At 35.0% G+C, this 12,459-nt stretch overlaps 1 protein-coding gene across 5 annotated transcripts; it reads left to right on the forward strand.

The window, feature by feature from the left end:
• Positions 1-1,232: 1,232 nt before the first annotated feature.
• LOC101497060 (protein WHAT'S THIS FACTOR 1 homolog, chloroplastic) lies at positions 1,233-5,642 on the forward strand. Of its 5 annotated transcripts, none has more exons than XM_004496424.4 (5): positions 1,233-2,773; positions 3,509-3,654; positions 4,280-4,401; positions 4,745-4,848; positions 4,963-5,642. In XM_004496424.4, the coding sequence occupies exon 1, from the start codon at positions 1,451-1,453 to the stop codon at positions 2,750-2,752; it is 1,302 nt and encodes a 433-aa protein (XP_004496481.1). In that variant the 5' UTR covers positions 1,233-1,450; the 3' UTR covers positions 2,753-2,773; positions 3,509-3,654; positions 4,280-4,401; positions 4,745-4,848; positions 4,963-5,642. The 5 variants fall into 5 exon arrangements, with proteins under 5 accessions (XP_004496481.1, XP_004496482.1, XP_073223869.1 ...); XM_073367768.1 differs by having other exon boundaries at positions 1,234-3,147; positions 3,509-4,036; XM_012714714.3 differs by having other exon boundaries at positions 1,234-3,147.
• Positions 5,643-12,459: the final 6,817 nt, after the last annotated feature.

Consider the following 12,459-nt stretch of genomic DNA (forward strand, 5'->3'; position numbering starts at 1 on the left):
AAAAAAAAAGCCATAATATCAGTATATTTTTATATAATAATAATAATAATAATAATAATAATAATAATAATAATAATAATAATAATATATTATTATTATTATTATTATTATTATTAAAATATTCTTAAAGTTTTTTAAAACTCAATAGTTTCTTTTTTATTGTTGACAAGGACCAAGTCGTCCATTTTTAATTATTGCTAGGGATATAATTGTCTTTTTACAGCAGAAAATGTGTCTTTATTGAATAATTACTATTTATATTAAATTTACAAATTGAAATACTACATTTGTTTAGATTAGAAGTATCTTTTAAATATAACTTAGTTGATAACTTCAAAAATATCAATACATAAGTTTAGATCCAAATTTAAGATTTTTCAATTCTCTACATTTAAAGTATATGAATCTAACTATTTGGCAAAAAATAATAATTTATTTGTTACTTATAATAAATGAATTAAAACAAGAAAATTCATATTTTATTAGTAGTTTAAAATAAAAACAACGAAATTCATATATTAAAAGTAATTAAGAAACTCTACATAGAATGAGCAAGTTAGAAAAATGCATTCGTGTACTCTATACATGCCAAATGCATTAATAGTGTGCTTTAAGTCCATATAACGTGCACAACGCGTGAATAGTATTTCTTTTGTTTTAAAAGCAAAGTTCTTCAATATTACTATATTGTCAATTAAAATTGGAAACATTAAAATTGAAAATTGGTCTCAAAACCAATATTACAAAATAGTATAATCAAATAAATTGTCCCAATATTACCTCTATATATATTTTATGAATTTTATTTATAATATTTTTGTTAATAATTATTGCATTTTTTAAAATTTAGTACAACATCCACTATTATATACATAAATTTTAAATAAATATTTGTCTAATTTGTCAAACTCGAGAATTTATGTAAACTCATTACATAAAATCGACTCATAAGAGTTTAAAATCAATAGTAATTACAAAACATACATAAAATAAAATAATAACAAAAATAATTCAAATTTTCATTTTTAAATAAATTAATATATAATTGTAAATCAAAAATTTATTAATTCTATCAAAATTTTCTTAAACTCAATTTTTTTATTTATAAAAATAGAATATAAACGTAAATTTAGTCGTTTAAAATCGTAAATTCATAATAGTTTATTGGAGAGTTTATCAAGTAACTCTCTTAATTAGTGATTCTCTTACATAATTATTTCACAGCTGAAGAATCCATTTCAGATAAGTTTGTTGGTTCGAACTTTATTGTCTCCCCATCGCGCATCAGACAACAACCAAAACAAAAGTGATGAAAAATTGATATATTGAAGGAGACATACACACGTGTATCTTTGCTGTCTCACTCAAACTCCCAACCAGTAAAGAAGCAATGTGCTCAACACAGCCATTCTTAGGGTTAAGGTTCGGATTAGCATGTCCATGAACCCCAATGTGGTCTCATCAATCCAACATCCTTATTCTCCTTTCCTCTTCAACTCGATCTCAATCACAATCACAATCACAATCACAATGTCTCATTCTCAGAAGACACTATTGTCTATGGTCAATGAAAAAAGACCCAGATTTAGAATCAGCACTATCACGAAATCGACGCTGGATAGTAAACAATCAAATCAAAAACATAATACTCCGTTATCCCAACAACGAAATCCCAATCGAAACCCTCCAAAAGAAATTCAAAACCCTAGATCTTCAAGGTAAAGCCAACAATTGGATTTCAAAATACCCTTCTTGTTTCGAACTTCACCAACGTAATTGTTGTCTCACTAAACGCCTGATGAATCTCGTTCACGAAGAAGAGTCTCTCAAAGATTCTCTTGAACCTGTCTTCGCTCAGCGACTCGCCAAACTCCTCATGCTTTCCTTCAATAAAACCCTAAACGTCATCAAAATCAACGAAATTAAGAACAGTTTAGGGTTCCCTGATGATTATTTGATTAGAATTGTGCCGAAATATCCCGATTTGTTCCGAATTGTTAATGAGAGTGGGAGGAGGAGTTCAATGGCGGTTGAATTGCTTCATTGGAACCCTAATTTCGCTGTTTCTGCTGTTGAAGCTTCTGCGCTGAAAAACGGCGTGGAACCTAATTTCTCGTGTTGTTTGCCTTCTAGTTGGGTGAAATCGTTGGAAAAGTTTCGCGATTTCGAATCGGTTCCGTATATATCGCCTTATTCGGATCCGAGAGTGTTGGTGGAAGGGTCAAAGGAGATGGAAAAGAGGAATGTAGGTTTGGTTCATGAGTTGTTGTCGTTGACTCTTTGGAAAAAAGCTTCCATTATGAAATTGGGTCATTTTAGAAGAGAGTTTCTTTTGCCCGATAAGTTGAATGTGTTGTTGCTTAAGCACCCTGGGATTTTCTATGTTTCTAATAAGTATAGGATTTATACTGTTTTACTTAGAGAAGGTTATGTTGGGTCTCAATTAGTTGATAAGGATCCTCTTGTGGTTGTGAAGGAGAAATTTGGGGAGCTGATGCAGGAAGGACTTCATGAGTATAATCAAAGGCGACGGCTTGTTAATATCGAAAAGAAGAGAAATAAAGGTGTTCCTTTGACAAGGGTGGATGAGGATGTAATGAAGGGCAGAAGAAGGAGAAGAAGTAGTGAAAATTCTGATCAAGATGATGACGGTGTTGTTGGTGGAGAAAATAGTAGTAATCTGGGAGGGTTGCTTGACCCTGAAGAAAGAAAACGGTTTTATAAAGTTCTTTTTGATGACGACGGTTCATGAATGAAGTTTTGCTCAGCCTAGGTGTGGTACAGAGTATAGATAGTATTATGCATTTTTATTTACATAATAATAATAATGGTAATTTAGAAAAAGATGATTGTATTGCATCCAATTGTCCTCGGAAATTGAATTAGGCTTGTGTCAATGAGGGAGAATAATCATGAAACTTTCATTCTTGGTAGATCGGGATAAGTATATTACTATATTATTTGTTACTAATTTGTTCTGCGTTGGAGGTTTATAGAGATTTAGGGGCAGATTAGTTGGAGCCATTCAAGGTAATGGAGTTTTCCTATGTTACATTTTAGGCCAGGAAACATTTATCTGGTGGTGAGTGCCATATGATTTGTATTTACCTACACAAGACAGGATAGTAATGACCTGCATCGCAGCATGTAAGCAATGTCCACAGTAAGGAACATAATGAAAAGACTATTTCTTAATCTGAATTCTATCATGTATTAATTAATTTTGAGCTACAATTGCCAATTTGTTAACGTTTCTTTCTTTTCTTGCAATAGTTGTAATAAAAAATGTACTGTGCTTACCATTGTCTAACCAGAGACTGCATAAAAGGAGTCAAAGCCTAAATTGCTCCTCCACTTATATTATTAGTTATACTACAAATGCCTTAAAATATTAGCAACTGGCTATATGTTTAATGTAATTTGTGTTTTTCATCTTCCTTTTGTGTTTTGTTTTCCTTTGTATTAAGCAATATGTTGATATCAATTGTTTTTATTTTTTATTTTTCAGCCATTTGTGCTCAAATACTCTATTTTCTTCCGTGATGAATTGAAAGAATTGTCACTCATGCCACATAATTGGGGTATGGGTGCATCATGTAAAAGTTAGTCTGTTCCATATAATTTTTCTTCACTCACTGAAGGTGTAAAAGTAAGGTGATTAACTTTTTCCTTGTCAGTCATTTGTGTTTAGCTTGGTAAAAATAAAGTTTATTGTAATAAAATTACAGACTGCCATTTCTTGTACTTTGTACTTCTTCCCATCAATTTATTTTATTTCGAACACTCGGTTTTCTGGTTATCATAAACATGAATGTGATTTGGCTCAACTGGGTACTGTTAAGGTACTGTTATATCTTCGCATTTGTTTAATTTATTTTTCAATCACATCTGTTGCTTGGTACGAAAATTATAACTTTGGTCCATAACTATCTAGTGTGCATATGGACATGAGACTCTGAAACCATGTTAAATATGGCAAGTGCCGGCAGGGGTGGTAAATGCCGCAGCCGGCAGCGGTAATGAAGCACAGAGATAGGTAACAGAATCAGAGTAGGCTCTGATACCATGTAAAATATGAGTTTTGTGTTTCTAAACATGATCACACACTACTATCTATAATGGTGTTACAATAATTACATTGAATGTATAAGAAGTTGTATTGACTAGGAATACTAACAATTAACCTAACCTAGAAAGTTGTACAATCAAGGAATAATAAAGGATTTACTGAATTTTAACAGTTTCTTTAAACTTGCATCTAATATTGTCTATTTGACAGATTGGAACTCCAATTTGTATTCCTTCGCAAGAGTTCCTTGATATTGGTCGCATTGCCTCCTTTGAAAAATAACCATAAACCGGTTGATTATGCTGAAGAAAGGACAGAAAGTGTCTATTAAGGTATGTGCTTGAATTAAAATTTGATTTTACATAATGAACATCTCTAAACTCACAAAGTTATCCCCGATAAAATGAATTTGAGAAAAGGATTAAAAACAGCCTTTATACCTATGATTGTGCAATGTTGAAAAAGAAAAAAGATTACTAATGTCTGTTTTTAAGTTATTTGTAGCAATAGTTTTATTATAAAACTAACTTTTGTACTCCGATAGAAAAGTGATGATCCATTTTCACTGATTTACATGAGGTCGAACTTTAGACTTAGTTATTGATAAGGAGGATAAATAAAAATGTAAAGAGGTGGATAAGATAGTCTTACTGCTCTGTTCAACTTGGTTTGCAGATTGTTGGCAGCAATTCTGAGGAACAGCAGAAAATGTTTAGGAGGCATTTTGAGATTGACGATGAACTTGGAGATCTATTAATATTCTCAAAACTAATTTTTGGGTAAGTCATTAATAATAATAATATATAAATGCATCTGCAACGATGTGTATGTAACTTTTTACGGATTTTGTTGGACTGTCTCATAAAAGTTGCACTGTCGAATCATTGATATAGGATAAACTGTCTACGGAAGAAAATAAGCTGGTGGTGAAATTGAAGACTCTTTTCAAGATACAATGAACTTGATCTGTGGGCACTTGGTATTCATTTCAGAAAAACAAGGTTTCAGTAAAATGTTTGGTTCAATCTCTAGCTTCGAAGGGTTTATGCGAGGATGTGGTTCGGTTCACCTTGTAGACCAAAGATTTGACGCAATGTTGCAGATAAAAGGCGTTTTATAGTGGCAGAGTGACTCGGACAAGAAACTCCCATGCTCTTGCAGCTGGGAACCTCTGGCAAAAAAGGTTAACTGTCAAGGACCAAAAGGTCCAAATTTTGTGATTTACTATACACATGCAGTATACATGGAAGCGAATAAGTTTAATCTGCATTTGTTTGCTGAGGGAAAAGCAAATATTCACAGGAGTATCTATCATGTGACAAACTAAATTGTTCACTTAAGGTTTCCGTATTGTGTATAAAAATTTTCCATTTGTTGCCGAGGCATGATGATGTTTATCGTGAGTTATGCATCTTTTGATGGTCCCTGCCAAGCATTTTGGTTGTGGAAACAGGCATGAATTTGTATACTTTTTTTGATATGTATTTGTTTGTTTAATAATTAGTATTGAAACAGTTGTTAGTGATGTTCTTAATATATGAAAGCAAGCTTGAAGATGATTCGATCACTAGAACTGCTTTCTTCCCCATTCCCCAAGCTTCTACTATCATAACAAGTCAAAATCAAATTATAGAACATAAAATCATATCCACATGAAAATCTAAATAGCATTCAACAACTTAGATTTCCTTCTTCCTCCAGCACCGAAGCTATACTGGGTCAGAACTTTTCTATTTAGTGAAATGCTTCTAAAATGCGGCTTTTTTATTGTTTTACCATACAAAAATAAATCAATATCAAACTACTACTAATTCTTAATTAAATACCAAACTACCATCCTTTTTTCTACTTCGTAGAATTGTCTTAAGAAGTTGGTTTAGGCCCTTACATTTTCTCAACTTAATTTTTTTTAATGAAGGAAGACGAATCGGATTCTACTACACCGATTTCTTAAAGTATTTTTTTTTTAATTATTAAATTTATTTTATCATTTATAAAATTATTTTTGCTATATACTTCGTTCCAACACAAACCACATCTCTTGGGGTGTGTGTTTTTATCTCTTGATCCATTTCAGTTTGAATACGAGTAGACTGTGGACGACCTTTTTGATCTCTTCTCATGACTGGATTGTGGCACAACTCTATTTCATTGTATTCTGGCCAATATGATTAAAGAGGAATTGCTAGAAACTCTTCCTTGTAAACGTCAAAGATACATTGTAATGTATACTTAGAAGACACGTACATCATGTAGTCACGGTGAATAAACGAACAAGCTGCAATGACATGTGAACATGGATAATGTAATGCTTGAAATTCACCACAATCACACCATCTTTTGTCGAGGTCTACCTTGAATGTCCCTACAAGACGACCGCTTGGTGGACGGACCAACTCCTTAACTGTAAATATACTATGGGCTCGATTGTGAATAACAACTTCATGGGAATTTGACATTATTCGTTCATTGTTAAGATTTTGAATGATTGTATTTGAGTAAATCAAACCTGATGTCATCATTGTTTGGGCCTGTGTCCCTCTTTCTTCAAATTTTGCAGTCACTCTGTAGTATGTTGCTTGCACTAAAGAACTGACTGGAAGATTGTGTGTCCCCTTTAATACATTGTTCATGCACTTGGAAATGTTAGTTATCATGTGTCCCCAACGTTTACGTTCATCATATGCTTGTAGTCATTGTTCCTTTGAAATATCGTCGAGCCAAGATTGAAGGAGCAATGTACATCCACCCATACATGCATAAGACGGTGCGGTTGCACGACACATTTGTCTGTATAAGTTTGCCAAACAGGCTGAACCCCAACTATATAGTCGAACACGTTGAATATGTTTCAATAGAGGGAGATACATCAAATGAACTCTATTGCAAGATTTGTCAGGGATTACCAAACCCCCAATCAAGCGTAATAGGTACGCTCTACAATATTGTTGTACTTGCTCATCTGCTGCATTATTCGGAACATGAGCAAATGTGTCTTTCAACCATTTCAGTTTGACGAATTGGCCCACCATTTGATTTTTTGGAGGAATGACACCCAAATGTTGTTGGCACTCTTCATCCCAATCTGAAGCACCACCTCCAGATAGTGGTCTTCCGTTGATAGGTAGACCCAGTTGTAATGCAACATCTTCAAGAGTTATTGTACACTCTCCTATTAGAAGATGAAGTGTGTGTGTTTCTGTTCTCCAACATTCTACCATTGCGTTCGACATATATCACAAAATTTCACGAGGACCTTCAAAAATAGGTTAATGAAAAATATTGTAACCAACATGGGTTAGTATTTTATATATATATAACTATATATATATATATCTCACACATATTTTTAAATTGTCTATAACAACATCAACTTTTGTTCATTCAGGATACGCTATGACTCAACCAGGCATCACATTCTTTATAAGACAAATCAGTGATTGAAATCAAGATGCAGTGAAATGGCTCGACGATATTCCAAAGGAACAATGACTACAAGCATATGATGAAGGTGGACGTTGGGGACACATGACAACTAACCTTTCTGAGTGCATGAACAATGTATTAAAGGGGACACACAATCTTCCAATCAGTTCTTTGGTGCAAGCAACATACTACAGAGTGACTGCAAAATTTGAAGAAAGAGGGACACAGGCCCAAACAATGATGACATCAGGTTTGATTTACTCAAATACAATCATTCAAAATCTTAACAAGGAACGAACAATGTCAAATTCCCATGAAGTTGTTATTCACAATCGAGCCCATAGTATATTTACAGTTAAGGAGTTGGTCCGTCCACCAAGCGGTCGTCTTGTAGGGACATTCAAGGTAGACCTCGACAAAAGATGGTGTGATTGTGGTGAATTTCAAGCATTACACTATCCATGTTCACGTGTCATTGCCGCTTGTTCGTTTATTCACCGTGACTACATGATGTACGTGTCTTCTAAGTATACATTGCAATGTATCTTTGACGTTTACAAGGAAGAGTTTCTAGCAATTCCTCTTTAATCATATTGGCCAGAATACAATGAAATAGAGTTGTGCCACAATCCAGTCATGAGAAGAGATCCAAAAGGTCGTCCACAGTCTACTCGTATTCAAACTGAAATGGATCAACGAGAGAAAAACACACATGCCAAGAGATGTGGTTTGTGTCGGAACGATGAACATAGCAAGAATAAATGCCCTTATTGTACTGATGCTCCTAATAGAAATTAGTTCATTGTAATAAAATTAGTTAATTTGGTATTTGTATGTTTAATTATAATATTAAGTTAAATATTGTTATTTTATGGACTCCTTTTAATTAATTTTTTAATAATTATAAAATATAAAATTATCATTGTATTTATTTATTTAATTAAAATAATAATTACTTAATTAAATAATTATTAAAACTTAAATTAATTATTTCATTAAAATATAATTAATTAAATTAGTAATTGTTGAAAATATATTTATATTTATTACATATCATGTAAATAGGGATAATATCTCCCATATTTATTTTTGAATTTATTGCCTTGAGCATATATAAAACAGACTCCGTTGTGTAGTTCAGACACACGGTTTCACCATATGTCTCTCTCATTTTCTCTTATTCAACATGGTATCTAGAGCATATTAAGAGAGACAACCCTATACCGTGATTACCCCGGGACCCACTGTTCTTTGGTGAGATTTTTTTTCCGGTAAACCGTGTCTCAATTCCGGTTTACCCTTTCTTTGTCGCTTTTCGTTCTTTTTTTCCCCAGCTAATCAGTCACTGTTCATCGCGCGACACTGTTCATCTGAAAAAAAAATATTCCGCCACTGTTTCGCTGCTGGTTTTTAGGTAACTACTTATTGATTATGACTACTTATAAAGATTTTCTTCGGTGGAGAGAGTATTGTCAGAACTCGAGTTCCGCTGTTTCCGCCGCACAAAGTTGTAATTCACCTGTTTGCATCTCACCTTCTCATAGCCCATGGATTCTCGATTCTGGTGCATCTGATCACATTACTGGTAATAAGACTCTTTTCTCCTCTCTCACAACATCTGGTTATTTACCTAGGATAGTCTCAGCCAATGGTTCCCAAGCACAGTCTCAAGGGATTGACACTGTCCAAATCCTCCCTACTCTGTTAGTTAAATATGTCCTTTATGTGCCTGGATGCCCATTTAATTTAATTTCTATCAGTCGATTGACTCGTTCTCATGACTGTGTTGTAACATTTACTAATTGCAATGTTACTTTGCAAGACCGAATATCAGGACGACAAATTGGTGTCGGATGTGAGTCTAATGGTCTTTATTATCTCTCAAACCCATCAACAGCGTGCCCTACCACATATTCTCCTCTTACTATACATGCTCAGTTAGGTCATCCGAGTCTTCCCAAACTTCAACAATTAGTACCTAATCTAACCAAAATATCTAGCTTAAATTGTGAGTCGTGTCAATTAGGGAAACACACTCGTAGTCATTTCACTGATCGAGCTAATAAACGAGCTTCCTCCCCATTTGCTTTAGTTCACTCAGATGTTTGGGGTCCCTCTCGTACTATTTCCACACTTGAGTCTAGATATTTTGTTACCTTTATCGATGATTTTTCCCGTTGTACGTGGTTATTTTTAATGAAAAATAGGTCTGAATTATTTTCTATTTTTGAACAATTTTATAAGGAAATTAAAACTCAATTTGGTGTATCCATTCGCACTTTGCGCAGTGATAATGCCCGTGAATATTTGTCCCATCAATTTCAAAATTTTATGACCTCTAACGGCATTCTTCATCAAACATCTTGTGCTCATACACCTCAACAAAATGGGGTAGCCGAACGCAAAAATCGGCACCTTATTGAAACCACTCGTACTCTCCTTCTTCATGGTAATGTACCATCTCGCTTTTGGGGCGATGCTGTTCTAACGGCGTGCTATCTTATAAATCGCATGCCTTCGTCTGCTCTTGATAACAAAGTCCCTCACTCGATCCTCTTTCCTGGTACCCCTCTTCACTCACTTCCTCCTCGGGTCTTCGGATCTACATGTTTTGTCCACAATCTCACTCCTGGTCTTGACAAACTTTCAGCTCGATCATTAAAATGTGTCTTTCTGGGTTATCATCGGTCCCAAAAAGGTTATCGTTGTTATTCTCCTACTCTTCGACGATATCTCATATCGGCTGATGTCACATTTTTTGAGTCTGTTACATACTATGAGTCGCTTCCTGATCCTTTGTCTGCAACTATTCCTCTGGACCTACCAAAGTCTATTTCACCTTCTCTTTTACCATTAGAGCCTATTACGTATGCCCCACCTGAGACACCTCCTGTGGCCCCTCCCACTGTCCCACTTGAGACTCCTCTTGTTGATCCTCCAACTGTACAACCTCTTCAGACATATCGTCGTCGTCAACCACCATCGGTTGTACATGTCCCTACACCTGTTCTTGATACCGAGGTCATTCCTGACGCTCCTTCACCGCCACCTCCTTCTTTATCGGATCCGACCCTTGATATTCCTATTGCTATTCGTAAAGGTATACGTCCTACTCGTAACCCATCCCCTCATTACATTGGCTTGAGTTACCATCGTCTTTCTCCTTTGCATTATACTTGTTTGTCTTCCCTGTCTTCTGTTTCTATTCCTAAATCTCCAGGTGAAGCTTTATCTCACCCAGAGTGGAGACAAGCAATGATTGACGAGATGTGTGCACTTCAGAGTAGTGGTACATGGGAATTGGTTCCTTTACCGTCGGGAAAGTCTTTAGTATGATGTCGTTGACTTTATACGGTGAAAGTTGGTCCTGATGGTAAGATTGATCGTTTTAAAGCTCGTTTGGTAGCAAAAGGGTACACTCAAGTTTTTGGCCTCGATTACAGTGATACTTTCTCCCCTGTGGCTAAGATGGCCTCTGTTAGACTACTCCTCTCTATTGCAGCCATCAGACATTGGTCTCTACATCAAGTTGACATTAAAAATGCTTTTTTGCATGGTGACCTTGAAGAAGAAGTGTATATGGAGCAACCACCTGAGTTTGTTGCTCAGGGGGAGTCCTCTACCATGGTTTGTCGACTTCAGAGGTCTCTCTATGGTCTTAAACAGTCTCCTCGAGCTTGGTTTGGTAGATTTAGCACAGTAGTGCAACAATTTGGCATGATTCGAAGTGAAGCTGATCATTCTCTTTTTTATCGCCACTCAACCCAAGGGTGCATTTACTTGATTGTCTATGTAGATGATATTGTCATAACTGGTAGTGATCAACAGGGCATACTCCAATTGAAACAACATTTATCTCATCAGTTTCAAACTAAAGATCTTGGCAAGCTCCGCTACTTCTTGGGTATTGAGGTAGCCCAATCTAAGGACGGCTTAGTAATTTCACAAAGAAAATATGCTATGGATATTCTTGAAGAGACAAATTTGTTGAATGCCAAACCGGTTGACACTCCTATGGATCCAAACTCAAACTTCTACCTAATCATGGGGAGCCATTTTTAGATTCAGGGAGATACAAAAGATTGGTTGGTAAATTAAACTACCTCACAGTCACCCGTCAAGATATTTCTTTTGCAGTCAGTGTGGTAAGTCAATTCTTAAATTCTCCTTGTCAAGAACACTGGGATGCTGTGATACGAATCTTGAAATACATTAAAGGTGCTCCAGGAAAAGGTCTAATTTATGAAAATAGAGGACATACTTAGATAGTTGGTTATTCAGATGCCGATTGAGCAAGCTCACCAATTGATAGGCGATCCACTTCTGGGTATTGTGTACTTGTTGGAGGAAACTTAATATCTTGGAAGAGTAAGAAACAAAGTGTAGTTGCAAGATCTAGCGGTGAAGCTGAATACAAGGCTATGACATTAGTGACCTGTGAGCTCATTTGGTTGAAACAGTTACCCAAAGAGCTTCAATTTGAAGAGGCAACACAAATGACATTAATATGTGATAATCAAGTAGCATTGCACATTGCCTCTAATCCAGTTTTTCATGAGAAGACCAAGCATATTGAGATAGATTGTCACTTTGTAAGGGAGAAGATCGAATCAGGCGACATCACCACTAGTTTTGTTAATTTCAATGATCAATTGGCAGATGTATTCACTAAGTCTCTGAGAGGTCCTCGAATCAGTTATATATGTAACAAGCTTGGTGCATATGATTTATATGCTCCAGCTTGAGGGGGAGTGTTGAAAATATATTTATATTTATTACATATCATGTAAATAGGGATAATATCTCCCATATTTATTTTTGTATTTATTGCCTTGAGCCTATATAAAACAGACTCCGTTGTGTAGTTCAGACACATGGGTTCACCATATGTCTCTCTCATTTTCTCTTATTCAACAGTAATTAATGAAACTTAAATTAATTATTTAATTAAAATAACAATTATT

The sequence above is a fragment of the Cicer arietinum genome, chromosome 4 (assembly GCF_000331145.2).
Source record: "Cicer arietinum cultivar CDC Frontier isolate Library 1 chromosome 4, Cicar.CDCFrontier_v2.0, whole genome shotgun sequence".
Classification (NCBI taxonomy): domain Eukaryota; kingdom Viridiplantae; phylum Streptophyta; class Magnoliopsida; order Fabales; family Fabaceae; genus Cicer; species Cicer arietinum.

Excerpts from the sequence above, each read along its gene's own strand:
- LOC101497060 (XM_004496424.4), top strand. The coding sequence starts at position 1,451 with ATGTGGTCTCATCAATCCAACATCCTTATTCTCCTTTCCTCTTCAACT.